At 44.8% G+C, this 17,274-nt stretch overlaps 1 protein-coding gene and 1 long non-coding RNA gene across 2 annotated transcripts in view; both read left to right on the top strand.

Annotated features, from left to right (window-relative positions):
* LOC139803467 (uncharacterized) overlaps positions 1 to 3,894 on the top strand; it is a 56,052-nt gene extending 52,158 nt beyond the window's left edge. Inside the window, exon 7 of the long non-coding RNA XR_011729016.1 lies at positions 683 to 3,894. This is a non-coding gene — a long non-coding RNA (uncharacterized lncRNA). The remainder of the gene's footprint in view (positions 1 to 682) is intronic.
* Positions 3,895 to 6,657: 2,763 nt separating this feature from the next.
* Positions 6,658 to 13,307, top strand: FITM2 (fat storage inducing transmembrane protein 2). The gene is made up of 2 exons (XM_071759348.1): positions 6,658 to 6,885; positions 8,987 to 13,307. The coding sequence occupies exons 1-2, from the start codon at positions 6,713 to 6,715 to the stop codon at positions 9,627 to 9,629; spliced, it is 816 nt and encodes a 271-aa protein (XP_071615449.1). The 5' UTR covers positions 6,658 to 6,712; the 3' UTR covers positions 9,630 to 13,307.
* The last annotated feature ends 3,967 nt before the right edge of the window (positions 13,308 to 17,274 follow it).

The following is a 17,274-nucleotide window of genomic DNA, read 5'->3' as shown; positions in this document are numbered from 1 at the left end:
TTAAAGCTGGGGGAGGTGGGCAAAAACCTGCTGTTTATTCTCAGAGCAAGGAGAGTCTGTGCAGCAGGATCACAGCCTTCACCACCCACCTCCTCCTCAGGCTGATGCTGACCCCCCCTGCACTGCTGACCACCCTTCATCCCACCATGGTGAGGAGCAGACTGGGCTGCTGTGTTTCAGGAGATGCTCTGTTCCTGGCAGTCTGGGATGTGCTTCCTTGGCAAGAGCTGAGGGCAGCCAGTCTGGTCTACTTCATGTTGGGAAACTGGGCCAGACCATAAGGGACCAGTAATGGCCTTGCCCACCTTTCATGCCTTCCAGTAAAATCTCATGAGATGCCTTGGAGAAGGTGCAGGAAGTTCCCTAATGAACACTTCAGGCTTTATTTGCTGTTTGGGAGCTTTTCATGCTAATGGTAATTCTTCTACACCTGGTGGGACCCCAGAGATATACACAGCAAAGAGAGCACTTCCAAACCCCTGCAGAAGCTAAAGGAAAGAGTCCTGGCTGGGGAAAATGTGATAAACCTGAGCCCAGCCACCCAAAGAGCCCTGGGCTTCTCCTGGAGGCAAACCCCTTTCCTCCCTGTCCCAACCCCACAGCTGACCTGGGCACTGCTCAGAGCTCTTCACACTGACACATCCTCTCACCCCAACATCTTTCTGCCCATTTTGTCTTTCAGGTGCCACCTATGGCTGATGACCCTATGGACCCCATGGCCTTAGGCATCCTTGTTCCTTCTGAGGAGGAAGATTCCGAGGTGTAGGGCAGCCCTGTGGTGAAAGAGCACACCAAGGGGAACAGGGAGGCCTCCAGCAAACACATAGGTAAAAAAAGGAACAAATTATTTTTAAAAAGAAAAAAATATTAACTTAAGCATCCAAATTAAGACTGTGACAACCTTGTGCACCAGCCATTTAGCATACCCTTGGAACATCTAATTAGTACTATACCTAAAGAGCATTGCAATAGTGATTATGGTCAAGGCAAATTCAAATCACATTTCCACCCAACACTTCTATGATTAACCAGGGCAGTAAATGACAGATTAAATATTATGTGTGTATATATATATATATATATATATATGTATTTTGTTTTACACGTTAATGTTTGTTATTATATATTTCACTGAAATTGCTACAGCTTGTGTTATGTGGCTGGTTGCACTGGTTATCCAGCCAAGAAACAAGAACTATGAACTGTGGTCTCTGCAGCTAATCATCAAAATCATTGCCAAATTTTACATCTGAACATGTGAATATGAATCTTTCCTGCAAACATATGATCTAAAAACACACCAGTAGAATTTTAAAAGTTCATATTTGTGAATTAGAATGAATAAGTTCAGACCATTTCCTTCCCATGCTTCATCAGTTCCAGCACTCAGTATTTTCTTCCTATTAAAAAAAAAAAATGCTTTTAATATGTACGGTAACTCAAGGGCCACCCAGAAAAGGTTTTCATGGAAATTGTAATTGTGGGTCTTGCATGATGTTTAATCTGTGATTGATAATCAGCACAGAAAGGGAACAGATGCAAACAAACCCCTTCAGCACGTGGCTAACAGAGGGAAATTGGGCTGGGCAGGAATTACTTCCCAGTGACTGTGGTGCTGGGAGAGCACTGCCTGCAAGGAAAAACCTGCCCAGCAGCTACCCCCAAAAGGCAAGACTCTGAGAATCAAATTAATTCAAATATGCAGGGTCTGGGGGGTGAGGATGTTCTTTGGCAGACACAGAAGGCAGGCATCATGTGCTGTGCAAAAAAGGGGAATATTTCAGCTCCACACACAGACCCCCCAGCTTGCTCAAGGATGTCAGGCCAGTATAGACAAGCACGAGTAATTGAGACCATTTTATGCCCGAGCACAGGTACACTTAATCACAGGAATTATGCATCTTTTCTTTATTCATTTGTAATCTCATCCCCACTCAATTTGCTGATGGGCTGTTTAACTTGTATTGTAGGAAAAGTAACTCTTTTAAAGTAACTCTTTTACATCGAGACCTTTGGTTATTTTTACCATTATTGCAGCCCTCTCCAACATCCCAATTATCTCTGAAAGATACTTAGGAAGAAAGAGAAGGGAACCTTATGTCCTGATCAGGGTATGGGGCTACAATGTTTAAGAGCGTTGCCTATGGCTGGAGAGGGAGTTTGTCAGCATCACAAATTAAACCCTCACAGTCTGTGCTCATCACAAGAATCACATCACTCCCCTATAAATTAAACCCCTACATGAGTCTGCTCTGCTGCAATCTGGCTGTGCAGAACACAAAATATAAATATTTTGGAGAAGAAGGTATTAATTTGTGGCATTAGTGAAGTTTGCGTCACTGAAAACTGAATTGATCCCTTATTACGCTTTGCCCGGTATCCCAAAATATTTTGATCTTTGGCTGGAACCACCAAATATGCTAAAAAATTCCCTGCAGTGCAGATCTGTCACGGTTTAACCCTCCTATTCGTTTGAGGAGGGCTGGGGGAGGAAATGTGTGACCCACAAAGGTTTTCGTGCAGGGTTCAGTGATGGTGCAGTCTGCAGAAATTCCCTGGGGTTAATTTCCACACCTTTTTCAAAGGCATCACTGACACAAGGGAACAAAGCACAATATTGTTTTATTTATATATATATTTTTGAAGCTGACAGTGAATAGAGGAGGCTGCAGAGCTGAAAGCACAGGGCTTGATGGACAGTGTCTCAGCAAAGGGCCAAAACTATCTTGAACTCCAAGCTTAAGCTTCTACTAGGCAAAGAAAATACAGCACAAATTCTGCTTGTGTTGCACCTCTCATGCAAACATCCCAGGACGCTCCATGATCAAACTCAAACACAATCAATCATGGAGATGTGAGCAGCGTTCACCAAGGAAAACAGAGCTGAGGAGGTTTGGAAAGAATGAATGGCACAGCTGCTGGAACACCTGCCTTCCAGAGGGAAGGGCTGGGGGCTGGCAAGGGCTCTGGGTGGGCTGTGATGGAGCAGATGCCAGTGGGGTCTGGGAATTGCTGTTAGGCAGAAGGAAAAGCTGGGAAGAGAGAGGGGGTCTCAAGAACCCACCTTAGCCCAAGCTGGGGTCAAAAAAAGAAAACAAAAAACCAAAACCAAAACATGGCACAAAACAAATTTACAAATTTTGTAAAAGAAGTTCTGGTAGAGTTTTTTCTCCTTCTCCAGGCATCCTTCCTTGGTGCAGTGGACCCAGAAACCCCACTAAACCAGAAAGATTCCCATTTATCACAGACTGCTTGACTGTTTGAGCTGAGAATTCTGTTCAGACTTCTGGGTCCTGCTCCACAGCAAAGCTCCAAGCCTTTCCCAGTTGATTCTTCTCTGCAGGGAGGCTCCCTTGCAGAGCTGATGTCCCTGCAGGGCTTTGTCAAAGGGCTGGAGAATTAAACTCCAGTATTTCATTCTGCAAATGGCTTTTAGGCATAATCATGTCCTCAGATCTTTTCTTCTTCTAACATGCAATGGTTTAGAGAGTGTTTAGCAGGAGGAATTTGTGCATCAGGGCACCAGGACACTTGATGTGTGAGGCTGTGGTGATGCTGCAGCATATTTGGACACAGCATCAATGTCTCAGCATCCAAGTGACAGCACCAGGAGCCTGAGCCAAATGCCACTGTCTTGCAGTCAGGTCTGCATTTCTCCACAGCCAATTTCAAGCATCAAATGAGGAATGAAGTTGCCCCAGGCTCCTGGCAAGCATGGTGGTGGTCTTTCCCCCGACTTGTTTCCAGATGAGGATCCCCAGTTCTGTGGAAGTTATCCATACCATAGTCTCCCATCAGCAAGATATATTTCTTTGCAATTGTGCTGATTAACAGACTATTAATTTAATCACCCAAATGAGACAATTTTCTAACCAACATATTTATTTAGTGTGCCACTGTTCTTGCTCCAAGGAATATTGAAATACCTGATCCAACATGAACTCTATGACCAGGAAAGATTTTCCACAAGCCTGCTGCAGCTCAGGAGTAAGGATGCTCTTCCCAGGCATGTTGCATCTTCCTTCAAGCCTCTGCTCAGGCACTGGGATCTCCACGTTGCCTGTCCAGGTAAGTGCCCTAAGCTCGAGGTGACTGGGACAGAGGGACAAGGCTTCCCAGCCACACCTCAGCTCTGGAAGTGGTTCTACAGCCCCTAATGGGTCTATTCCTGTGGAAAACCTTTATTTCTCAGGGAAAGTGAAACAATTTGTTGGAGGTGTTGGTTCAAATTAAAACAGAAAAACAACCAAACAAACCAAAACACAACCATTTTTCTTTAACCCAATATTGTGGGAGGTTTCAGTCTCAGTCTGGCAGTGACTTGGTGCTGTTAAGGAAAAGGATAGGAAGAAAGGGAAGAACATCCATATCTTCTGTAGTTGACAAATTAATTCAGTTTTGTGTGATTTATACCTGTATATACAGTTCCAATAGGTATCTATGAGAGCTTTTTGGGAACGTTCTGCAATTCAGCTAGAAGAAACCTTATTCCCTGTTGATGAATAGAAGCTTTTTCTGCTATTTTAAAAGACCTACATTCCACTCTGATTCTTCACAGAGGAATGGCTATCAGCTCCTAGGAAGAACTATTGGCTTTGGCTGATGCATACAGCAAATACATGGCTCAAAAGCAGAGACTTTTTTTTTTCTAAATCTGCAGGACACCTGGACCCAGCTGAGCTTCGCTCACTGCACTTGCAAGAATCTGTGATTTACAGAGATAATCCTCAGACATTTCAAGCTGGGCTGAAGAGAGAGACATTTTCAGCCCATGCCATCAATTCCATTCATCTGGAGCAGGTGCCAGGCTTATGAAATCTTCCTGCCCTGTGGTAGACTCCATGCTTCATTAGCAGCCAGCCGAGCAGCTCAGCACCTCCAGCTCACAGGCACTGCAAACAGTCTGGGGATCAGAGACCCAAACCCGGGAAGCAGAGGAGGGAAGGTTTCAAAGGCAAAGGGGGATTTAGGCAGACAATGCCAGACCCTGTGGAACCTGCTCCCAGCCCCTCTCATCCTCCCTCGTTTGAGTGAACGCAGCTGTCTGGGCTTTCTGATTCAGGGGTAGAGACATGGCCATGGCAGTCTTATTAAAAACAACATATAATAAATTGCCAAATGCCATTTACCCTGGGTAACCTCCTTTAGCTGAAACTCTCTGTATCTACTGGAGATGCTTTGATGTCTCCTACTGCTTTTCAGTAGATGTTGTCACAGATTCACTGATGGTGTCTGCAAACTGGCTTTGAAACCCATTCTGGCAAAAAAATACTTTCCCCCCATCCTGTCTCAGATAGGGTCTGCTTTTTTTTTTTTTTTCCCTCCCACATTTTTCTTACTGAGGCCATTGGGATGAATAATGGCTCTTTGTCCATTTATCCATTTCTCTGCTTGCTGATGCTTTTTAAAATATTATTATTTTAAAATGAAGTAGAAATGTCTGTGGCAGCAGTTCAATAGATGAAACAGGTCTCAAATACCACAGTGATGGCCAATGCTTGGACACCACTTTCAGCTGTAAGCATGGGCAGGAGCAGTAAGAGCTTTCTCCCTCTCTCTTAAGCCCCAGGAGAAAAGTAAAAAAATTATCCTGAATGAGAAAATTCTCATTTTTTTTCTCTCAAATATTAGGTCAGGACACTCAGAAAGAGGAGCTGACACCTTAGGCTGAAGAAGCTGATGCTCATTTATAAGATGAGAGAACAGGGCCTCAAGTTTAGGCCCGGGGAGGTGTAGATTGGGTATTTGGAAAAACTTCTTCACCGGCCCAGGCTGCGCAGGGAAGGGCTGAGCCACCGGTGCTGGGGGGGTTTGGAAGAGATGAGGGGTGCAGGGAGATGGCTCCGGGGGGACCTGGCAGTTAACGCTTGGGATTCACGGTCTTGAGGGTCCGATCCAGCGGAAATGGTTCCGTGGTTCTGTGGTTCTGAGGTTTCTGTGTTCATTGCAGATGCCCCCGAGCCCCGTCCCCTGCCCGGCTCTGCCCGGCTCTGTTCTGGCGAGTGACAGCACCGCGCCGGCTCCGCTGGGACAGGCACACTATGGACCCTGCAACACCAGGAACCGAACCCCGCCAGGACCGGACCCCCAGGACCAGAACCCTTACCCCACCAGGACCAAACCCCTGACACTGCCAGGACCAGACTCTCAGGACCGAACCCCTCACATTGCCAGGACCGAACCTCCAGGACCTGACCCCCAGGACTGGACCCTTCACCCCACCAGGACCGAACCCTTCACACTGCCAGGATTGGATCCCCAGGACCAGACCCTCGGGACCGAACCCTTCACACTGCCAGGACCCTCAGACCGAACCCCATGACACCGCCAGGATCGGACCTCCAGGACCTGACCCCCAGGACCAGAACCCTCATCCCGCAAGGGCCGAACCCCACACACTGCCAGGTCCAAACCCACAGGACCAGACCCTCAGGACCGAACCGATCACCCAACCAGGACCGGACCCCCAGGACCAGACCCTTGGGACCGAACCCCTGACACCGCCACGACCGGACCCCTAGGACCAGATCCAGAACAGATCACCCCACCAGGACCCCAGAACCGCACCGGACCCTTGGGACCGAACCCCTCACAGTGTCAGGACCGGCCCAGCAGGGGGCGCCCTCCCTCCCGCTGCCCGGCGGTCTCCGGCGGGGGCGTGGCCGGCGCGCGCGGTGTGACGCAGCTCGGCGCCCGGGCGGTGGCGGTGGCCATGGAGCGTCTGGAGCGGTGCGGCCGGCGGCTGCGGGCCGGGCTGGCTGCGGGCAGGGTGAGCCGGCGGCTGCCCTGGCTCCTGATCGGCATCGTCCTCCTCGGGTCTGCCCTCAAGGACCACGAGCTGGTGCCCGAGACGCCCCTGCAGAACAAGCGCAACCCGCTCAACGTGTGAGGAGGAGGGCGGGAACGCGGGTCCTGAGGGAGGGGTGGGGGGGGTTGGTTCTGTCAGGCCCGGGGTGTTCGGTCCGACCGGGACCTCTGCAGCGCTGCTGCACCGTGGCCTCTCCCCAGGGAAAGCCGGGGCTCCGGTGGAGGGACCCAAAGGGCCAAAGCTGGGCTGGGGGGGGGTCTGTGTGTGTCCGGGCTGTCCCGGGTGGGAGAGGGGGCGAGGGGAGAGGGGACGAGGGGAGAGGGGGGGGGGGGGGGGGCGGCCGGGAGCGCTGGGGGGGAGTGAAGAGAATTATTTATATGAGGATTCCTGCTCTCAACGCCTGCTGTAGGCTGAGAGCTTGCAGAACAACTGGGGTTTCTTCAACCCTATTTTTTCCTTCTTTAGTTCCCAGATAATTCCTCAGGTTTGAGTAAACTTGTGGTTACTGAACTGACGTAAAAGCAAGCTGAAAAGAGAAAGTGTTCCAGTGCCTCTCGTAAAAGCAGAGTTACTGCAGTCCCTTCGTAGTGATTTAACTGCCTTAGGAATTCTTTAAAACTACGTTTGGGCGTTTTGAAGGGCATGAGGAGGGCAGTGAGCTTGGGCAGCATGTGTGTGCTTTACCTGCTGCAGGTCAGAAAGTAAAGCTCAGGTTGCTGTTTTCCCCTGTGCTCGGGGAATTTTGTACTTTTAATAAACTTGAATTTGTCAGTTGGTGACGTGGGAGAGGAGCTGCTTTTAGTGCAACTGAAAAGGATTGGCGGGAACACTTAGGGAGTGAAATTGATCTCACAGTGAAACACACTACATGCAGTTCAAGTCTCTGTTTTGATTACAGGAAGATTATCTGTAGTGACAGTTCCTAAAGTAATTTTTTTCCCCAACAAATTACTTTTCTCCCGGTTTGCCAGCAGCACTGATGCTATAGAAGCCTTTTCTGCTTCTAACTCAATGAATGAGGGTTCTGCTTTCAAGGAAGCAGAAGGTAGCAGCTGTAGTTGCTGCACAGATCCCCCTTTGTCTTTAAAATGAAAAGTGAAAGAAGGTACTCCTCAGAATCCTGAGCAAGACCCTGACAATGTTTGTTAGGGTCTTACTGTAGATACAGAACTCTGCTCTTGCTTGGTTTTGTCTGAGATGCTGAGGTGATGATTATGTGAGATCTGTGTGTGTCCAGCTGTAGCTCAGCCACAGATCAGAATTCTGCTGTCTCTGCTTTTCAAATTGGATGTGGGGCTGCACAGCTCCCTCCTCCCTCCAGCTGACAGGAAGCAAGCTGCACTGGAAGGTACTAAGGGGAGAAAGAAAATCATAGACTATGGCCTCCTTAACTTGTTAGTAAATTCACTTTTACCTGCTCCACTTCAGGAGTCAAAAAGAGGACTAGTTACACAATACTGTCCCCAGCTAAACAGGGTATCAGCACATCATTAGATGGTTTTCAAGATTTTAAAGGCATCACAGCAAAAAACTTCAAGGTAGAGAGTGAATTGAGAGATGGAAGGATTTGTTTTTGCCCAAAGGAAGGTCTTAGGAGCTGGAGGAACAGCAAATGAATGAACACATGATGCTGCTTCATTTATTTTATAAGGTGATGAAAGAGGAAGAGTTTTATGATCCAGGAAAAGAGTCAGGGCATCTCCTGGCTGTTTTATTCAGTATTAACAGGTCGAGGTTGTGAAGTAAAGGTAATTGAGGTGGAGGAGGAGGGTCAGAGGAAGGGTTACTGTGGTCAGAGCAGCAAGCTAAAAATACTTGCTTTGCAGCTGCATTCTGAGTAGGGCAGAGTTGAGCGGGTTTGTGGGGTAAGAGAGATTGCAAAACTGAACTGCCAGGCTGCTGCAAGCCTGAACAAGGTCCAAAGGAACACTGCCTGGGCAGCAGTTTAAATTCCTGACTGAGAGTGTGTTCAGGTGTTGGGGCCCAAGAGAGAGCAGGGAGAGGGATAAGATATTTTAAAGGAGGGCGCAAGTGTCTGCTTTAGACAGCTCTAAACACTGACCTTGAAACCCTACTTCTTAAAGCTCCACCACTCTACCCTGGCTCCCATGAAGTTTCACACAATCTTATTTCTTTTTTTTTTTTTTTTTTTTGTCTTTTTTGGCTTTTCTCTGGCAGGTATTTTGTCAAGGTGGCTTGGGCATGGACGTTCTGGCTTCTGCTGCCCTTCATTGCAGTCACCACCTTCCAGCTTGCCAAGAGCAGGTTCCTCTATGGTCTCACCAAGAGCGTTCTGGTGGTGCTGCGGCGCCTCAGCTCGCTGCTCGTGGGCACTGCCATCTGGTACCTCTGCACCAGACTCTTCATCTATATTGAGAATCTCACTGGCACCTGCACCACCTCGGGGAAACCCGGGGAGCCTCACCGGCTGTATGCCACCAAACAGGAGTGCCACCAGGACAACGGGATCTGGGATGGCTTTGATATCTCAGGGCACTGCTTTCTGCTCTCATACTGTGCTCTGATGATTGTGGAGGAAGTAGCTGTGCTGGAAGGCTTGTCCATAGACCAGAACTCTAAGCTGCATGTTGTGATCAACAGCCTGTTTGTTTCCTTGTGTTTTCTCACCATGATCTGGGTGTTCATGTTTCTCTGCACTGCCATCTATTTCCATGACTTCAGTCAAAAGCTTCTTGGTGTGCTGATAGGTCTGTCAGCCTGGTATGGGACCTACAGATTTTGGTACTTAAAGCCCTTTTCTCCTGGACTACCTCTTCCCAATATACCTTTAAGTTCAAAGAAATACAGTTATAGGAGATAAAATGTTTTAAAATGTTTGGATTTTGCTTTCAGTACTGTTGTCAGTAGTTGAATGTAGAAATGGTTATGGCGTTTCCACTGTAAGGAACACGGTGATGGGCAGGAGGAAACCAAATCTGTACTGGCTGATGGCTGGCAGGTGGTAATGAGCTGCTTTCTTGGAAGAAAAAAAAAGAGGATATTGAAAGAGATCTGCCCTTGTTTAGGTGCTGCTGACTGGAGTTCTCATCATGGAAATCAGAAGTTGGATCTTTTTCTCTTACTAATAAATGGAGGAGGAGATCCAAGGCTGAGAGAAGCCTTTGCTCTTTAGGAGCTTGAAATACTTTGGATGATTCAAACATTGTACACCTCTTTTTTTTAATTCTCCTATTTGTACTGTCTCCCAGGAAAACTCTACCAGTGACAGTGCTGCCAAGTGTTGCAAAATATCAATATTCATTAAAGCAGTGTAGAGCTCTGTTGTGAAACTAGAACATCTCATGTTATCAAGTGTTAATGACACTAGCTTGCCACAAATGTTTGTTAGCTGTCTGCACCTTCTGCCACAAAAAGAGTGTGAGATGTAATGTCTGAAGTAAACTGACTTCAAATTCATCCCTGCCTTTGAAAAGGAAACTCTTGAAAAATGAGCCTTAACTTTCTCCTTATGTGAAGTATCTGTAATAATATTTTGTCATTTTATTCTTGACACAAGAAACAAACTCCTTCCTAAAAAATCTAGTATGAGAATTTGGGTTTGTTTTTTTTTTTTTTTTGAATCTTACGAGTTGCACACTTTGCAACAATGAGTACTTTGTGATAGGTTTCTTTTAGAAGAATAATAAATTCTGGTGCTACGAGCCAGTTAGCTTAACCTGCTCTTTCCCTAACAGTCTGCTTAGTAATGAATGGAACAAATTGTTTATCCCCAGAGCAGTGTGCTTGAAGCAATATTTATTCTTGCTTATCCAGCAATATCAATAAGCTACTTAATTTGATTGCACAGAAAGCTGTGGCCACTTTTGATGTGGCTAGAAACCCACTACTGAATAAAACACTTGGATAATTAAAAGGTAATCATATCAATCATACATTTAGCATAGTTTTTTTTATCTTGAAAAGCTTTTTGTTGCTTTTCTTGTCACAGTTGCACAAAAGCTGTTTTAACAGTTCTAGTGACAAGCAAGACAGGCAAAAAGGTCTGTGGGTAAGGCTGTAGAAAAGTCAGATAATCTGAGAGTGAGCTGTCTGCAGCTTTTGGCTCCAAGGTGAATATTTTGCTGAATACAGGGTATGATGCACCAGAGCCTAATCTGGGGACATTTCTCTTTGTCATCTCAAGAGCTCTCTCCCAGCAAGGGAGCCACAGTGTTTTTAGTAAGTACAGCAGTGTGAATTCCACACTTGTGATCTGCCTCAGAGGAGAGCTGAATTCCCTGGGATCTCCACTGGATTCAGTGGTGTGGGGAAGTTGTCGTGGGTCCTTAGAAAGTACAAATCACCTTGCAGAAACGAGTTTTTAAAGGAAGTTGTGTGTCTTCCATCAAACTCCTCCTTTTGTTTTTGCATTGAATTGCCTGTTAAACTGAATCTTAGGAAAATTTGCACTGATTAACTCATATTGGGTTTAACTAAATTTGTTTAAACAATGCAAATGCATTTGCAGACGTTCTTTTGATGTAGTGTAAGCCTGCTCCCAGTAGAGTTAAAGCTAGACCACAAGCCATTTTCACCATGGAAAAGGATTATATACCCAGAAGGTGTGATGATTAATTTTATTAGATTTAAGTTTCTATTTTAGGTTAAATTTATGTAACTTTCCTATTTAATCAAGGCCTTGGAACAGGAAAAGCTATTTATTTAAGCCAACTGACTTGCTAAAATTGTCTTCAATAGCAGAAATGTTTTGTGCAATGACTGTCTGGATGCTTCTGTCCACTTCTAACCAGTGTCATACAAAGTTTTTATTATGGAAACAATGTGGGATATGGTTAATGGTTAATTATGGTTAATCTCAACTTTTATTTAAACACGAAAGAAAAAACGAACTTTTGTCAGTGTTTTTGTCTTTAAGATTTTTGTTTCTGGTGTCTGTAAAGGTTCTGCTCTTCATGTCCCTGAATGATCCAGCCTCACACTGGTTTTGTGACTGCTACATGCATGATCAGACTGACCTGGATAATTCTGCAGTATTTGAACAGGTTAACATAGCACAGATTCTCTAAAGTGCAGGGCTTAAAAAGAGACAAGAGAAGTCATACCTGACAAAAGGAAGTTTCCTTCTCTGTGCCTGTTGTACCAGGCAGTTGATTTTTTTAGACATGGACAGTTGCCTCTTGCAGGAAAGTGAAAGCCATTGAAATGTAGGGAAAAATTCCCATGTGCTGCAGTACCTCTGAGTTTAGAAATCTTGGCACCCCTGTCTTCCTTCTCTTCCATGCAGAGACCATGTGCCAGCTGTTGGCTTAGAAAGTTCCCTTGTGCTCCATACATTTCTTTGCACCTTTTGACTCATTTCAGAGGAAATCTTTGATTCTTTATGCTAGAAAAGTCTCCAATTTTCTGTTCACCTATTTTCAGTCACTTTTATCTGACTTCCTTCCCTGTCCCAAATATACTTTTGTCATTAAAAAAGATTCAAACTCTCTGTGACAGATTTATAGCCAAAGAGAAGCAGTGTTATGAGCAGCTGGATCTGAAGTCCTCTGCCAAAAGCACAGATTTGTTGTTGTTTTTTTTTTTTCAGAAGTGTAATATTTTAAAGATAAATATCCATATTTGGTACTGAATTCCAGAAGACAGCAACTATAGTCACAAGAAACACTTGGGTTTTTTCCTTTTTTTTTTTTTTAAATTATATCCCAACCTCTTACTAGCATATTTATTATATGACATATGTGGCATAATGTTTGTTAATTTTTCATTGTCTGTATTTTCCAGCCTGTTTTGTGGGGTTTGTATCACAGCAGTTGGCCTGGCTGATGATGTGGCTGAGGCAATTCTTGGTGTCTTAAACAATTTCCTCTGCTGGGGCCAGCACGGAAAGGAGTCTTAGCTACAAGACAGGTGAAGATTAACTGGATCAGGATTCATTTCACTCTTCACTTACCTGGGAGTGTTTCAGGTGTTTGCATCACTGGAGGCAAGATCAGGCAAACAGGAAAGTTTAGGTCTTTCGTAAGAGCCCTCTGAGCATTTCAGACTTTGAAAATGTCTGAAAAAGGTGTTTGTTTCTTCCTCAAAGGCTTTGCTCAGAGCAGTCTTGTTCCATGGATGCTTCAGTGGTGCTAAATTATGCTATTAGATGTGTACTGAAATGTAGGTTGTTGAGTGGCTGCAAAAAAAGAATCCTGTTGTTAGGACAAAGAGAGAAACACCCAGTTATCCCCTATGGTGCATTTTAATGTCAGTGCTGTAGAGGCTGCTGTGATCTATTGCATGTTTTGGAAAATCAGGCTTTAGTTATGAACACAAGTCTTTCCTCACTTTTTGTGTTGAAATAATACCTGTTTTCACTGCTGTAATGTAAAACAGATCCCTGCAGCTTCTCTGCAAACAGCCTTTTCCAGCCCTGTCCCTTTGATCAGCCCGTGTTTATCTCTGTTCACTCAGAAACCCATTTTTTGGATTATTTCTTTTCATAGCTTCATCTCACCTCCTGGAGCTCAGTTTAGTAATAAATGCTCTTTACATGCTAGAGACATCCTTTCTCTGTATTTTGTTTTCCTCTCTTTTAAGTATTTTGCTAAAGCTTAAGTTGAAAGTGTTTTGCATAAAGGCTCTTGTGAAGCCCAACTTCTGATTAGCTGTAGCTAAAGGAGTTGCTCTGTCACTGTAATGGTGTTTGTGATTTATGGAAGCAGATCTGCATGGAAAGGAAGAAAAGTTTTGTGGCAGAACCACTTGGTGCTTCTGTACAGTTAACTTTGCCCTTTCCTTCTGTACAGAGAAGTTTCACCCAGGTCGTTAGTGGGAAATCTTAAATTCCTCTGGATGTGAGAAGGGTACCTTGGTGCACAAAGAGAACACAGAGGTTATGAGTTGGAAAAGCAGAAATGGAAATGATTCTGGGGATTGAGTGCAGTCCCTGAAATTTCAGGCCACTGTGTAGTAATGTTTAGTCTGAAAGTTTATTTTTAACTACCCTCAGGCCATCACAAAACACAAGCAATGCCATGTACATTGCAGCAAGTTGAACAACTTTTCTTTAAAGCTTTGGGACTACGATATTGCTGTCCCAAAAACTGAATTTCATGACCCAGGGCAAGAAGCCAATCCATACAGGGTTGAGATGTGTTTTAATATCCAGCTCTGCACAGAAAAGGGAGCTGGGTGGTATTCTACAAAGCCAGCTCAGATTCTTGAAATTTAAAGGTTCCTTTTATACACAGAAAGATGTAAAATGACTTTATCTCTAATTATATTCCATCACATATATACCATTTGTTAACAAGTTCACTTCCATTTTAAAGTGGCTGTGCTTAAAGCTGTCACTATGCATGCTCAAAGCGTGGGGGGCTTTTTGTTAGTAGGGGTCCCTCTAAACAATGGGTGAGTATTCTAGTATGCCAACAGGACCTGGATATTCTGATGGGATGTTAATAGGCTGAGTCCAATTAGTCAGTGATTTCTACTTGGTGCTCAAGGCTATAACCAAGGTAAGTTGTGAGGGGTACTCCCTTCCATCCCTGTCCTGAAGGCCTGTTTCTCCAGGACAAACTGCTTACTACTTCAGATACATTCTTTTCCAATTCTTGCAATGTCAGTGTTCTGTAAGCTGGTTTTGTTATGTGTATCTTTTTGTTCTCTTTTTTATTATTTCTCCCCATTTTTTTACTAATTTCAATTAACCGTCACTAGTATGTTGGTTATTATTTTTATTAGTGTTTTGGGAGAGTTGAAGTTCTTGGAAAAATGTCCTTTCATGCTTTTCCAGACAATGTATCCAATGGAAGGAGACGTTTATCTCCCCAGTGGTGTAAGGCTAAAGAAAGAAAAGTGTGCAACACAAGTAAACATAAATTATGATTATTTTTCCTCACATCTCTCTGAAGCCTTTTTTCCATGTCCACTCTATGCTCGTTTCATGCTTTTAGGTCATGAATTCCCTCAGTCATGCAATGATGAATCTGTGGGAAGCATTGTTGATGTCAGAGCAATAAATGGGTTTATCTGTGGTGTAAATGTCAGCTCTTTTCAGAAACCTCTTCCTTGGGAGGCTCCTCTGCTGCCTCTCTTCTGCAGAGCCTTCCCATCCCGTGGGGACTGGGGAGAAGAGAAGAGCAGTGCCAAGAGGTGACACGTGGCGTGACTGGATCAGCGACAGGCTTAGCATCATGACTCAGTGCTGGAGAAAATGCAGCTAAAAAGATTGTGGCTAAAAATAGTTGACTGTGATGCAGAAAGACAGGCAAAAATTATTTGGAAATAAAGATGATACTGAGCCCCCCAAAGCCAAGCATCCGGGGTGTGAATTGTTGCACCCCAGCCCAGCACTTGGGGGCTTTGCAGCACCAGTGTCATCCTAGATCACAGCTCTTCCCAGCACTGTGAGCTGTTGCTCCAGCTTTGCTCTAGCCTGACCCCACTGATTTGGATTTTAGAAGACCAGGAATGATTCCAGTTTTTAAGAATTTTTTTAATGTTGATTGTCATCAGTCGGAAGTTAAGAGAAGAAATGTTGCCATTTTTTGTTATATCTTGCTTTTAGGGGATTTTCTTGTTTTGTTTCTTTTGCTTGTGGCCAAGAATCCTTCCCATTGCTGTTCTATAGTGGTTAGCTCTGAGGGCATGGAATGGGAAGAAACTGCTTTTGGTAAGCAAAAGACTGTTCCAAGAGGCTTGCAGTGGAGTGACATGACCTTGTGCTGCAAAGAGCAATAGCAGAACAGCACTTAACTATGCAGGATGCTCAGTTCTGTGTCAAGAATTGCCTGCAGCATTATAAAGCACCCTCAAACCTGGATACACTCTGTTCTGATTGCAAAGCAGCTTTATTTGGCTAACTCTCCTGAAGCTAAAAAAGATTTAGGTCACGGGAGAGATGAGGTGCTGGTAGAAAAGGGCTGAGACAGGAGGCAATGGAAGTGGGGGAATGGATGGTGCTGTATTTACAGAAAGGCTTCCCAAGTTGTCATTGGTCTGTGCTGTTCCTTAAGGGTGTTTTAGCAAGAGTATATTCTTTGTTGCTTAGCTTGCTTTCTCAAAAGGTGGAAATGAGAGATGCTGTGTCCTCCTACACAGAGCTTCACAACCTGTGGGGTCCTGACAGCAGAAATGTCTCTGAAAATAGTTCTGTATCCACAGGTGTCTGCAGCAGGAGGGAGAAATCAGGGGGAATCTGGGAGAGAGGAAAGGGTAGGACAGTAGAGAGGGATAAAGGAAAAAGAGCTGGAAGTAGATCATTGTGTAGATGAGAAAGACAAAAAAAGGAGCATTACTACTGTGAGCTGTCAAGGAGTGGGTGGAGGCTGACACTTGGCTGGTCGCTGCCCTTCAGCATCAAAGTTGCAAGGAAATAGAAATAATACTGATCTGCTCTGGCAGCTGCAGGTGGGGCCTTGGGCTGCTGCACCCAGGGTACTGCAGTCCAGAGCCTCCTCTGCAGTGATAGACATCTGTGTTCTGACAAAGCAGTTGTTCATCTGAATTATTTATGGCATGTGTGGTATTCTTGCTTTCACTGGAAGGCATTTCAAACTGTCTGTTTAATCCTTCAGAGGGAAGTGTGTAAAACAGAGAGTGGAAGAACATGGTGGTGGATCTGTTGTTTGGGCACATTTGGAAATCAGCACAAAGGGAAACAACAGGAAATTTGTACATTGTGAATGTGCTTTTTCAGAGAACACAAGTTGCTTTTTCACTACTGCTTAAAACATTGGGTTTGGGATTAGAAGCAGCTTGGGCTAAAACATCTGGTTTGTCACTGAGGCCATGCTTCTGGAGGTGCCTTAGGGATGCAAAATCAAAACCTGTTCCCAATATACTTCCACAGATGTTTACATTCCCATTCATAGCCGTGGGTTTGAACTTCTGTCAGGACTGAACATGGGCTGGGGACTTTATTCTGTCCTGCTAAGGCAGATGTAGCTTTCCTACAGGCTTGTGTAGTGAGAGCAGCTTTGCTGGTGGGGTGAACAGGTGTGAAATTACCCTCTGATCCTCTGCTACATCCCAGATCACTGCTGGTGTGTTAGCTGCAGAGTAGTTAGCTCTTAGGTTGTACATTGTTTCCCGGTTCTTTAGTTATTTAGTTTTTAATCCCATTTTACCATACTTTTATCCCATATTATTTTAATCCCCTATATCTCTTAAGAACATGTGAGGTTTAGTTGTTGTCATAGCCTGTTTTGTGGATGCAGTCTGGGAGCCTGGCTTTGTGTTAAGAGCAGTGAATGCCACAAAACACAGCCTGAGGTTTAACATTTTCACAAACTGTAATGCTTGCTGTCCTCAAGTGGGGAAGTTCTTTATTTATTTATTTATTTTCACAGTGGAAAGTGAGTTTCCCCTCACTTGAAAGAGCAGATCTTACCCTTTTGACCTTAGCTGGGATGCTGAAATTGCTCTTGGGTGGTAAGGATGGGTTTTTTCATTCAGAAATAAAGCAAGACTCAGCGATTAATCTCTGATAGGGCCCCGGGATGGTCACTGGGTATTCTTGG

This window comes from Heliangelus exortis, chromosome 16 (genome assembly GCF_036169615.1).
Source record: "Heliangelus exortis chromosome 16, bHelExo1.hap1, whole genome shotgun sequence".
In the NCBI taxonomy this organism is placed as follows: domain Eukaryota; kingdom Metazoa; phylum Chordata; class Aves; order Apodiformes; family Trochilidae; genus Heliangelus; species Heliangelus exortis.
The sequence above is the reverse complement of the archived record's forward strand: the minus strand, read 5'-3'. Positions and strand labels throughout refer to the sequence as shown.

What these genes read in the sequence shown, in the direction of transcription:
- FITM2 (XM_071759348.1), top strand. Translation starts at nt 6,713, where the DNA reads ATGGAGCGTCTGGAGCGGTGCGGCCGGCGGCTGCGGGCCGGGCTGGCT. An exon ending in AAGCGCAACCCGCTCAACGT is followed by an intron (nt 6,886 to 8,986) that starts GTGAGGAGGAGG and finishes TTTCTCTGGCAG; the next exon opens with GTATTTTGTCAAGGTGGCTT.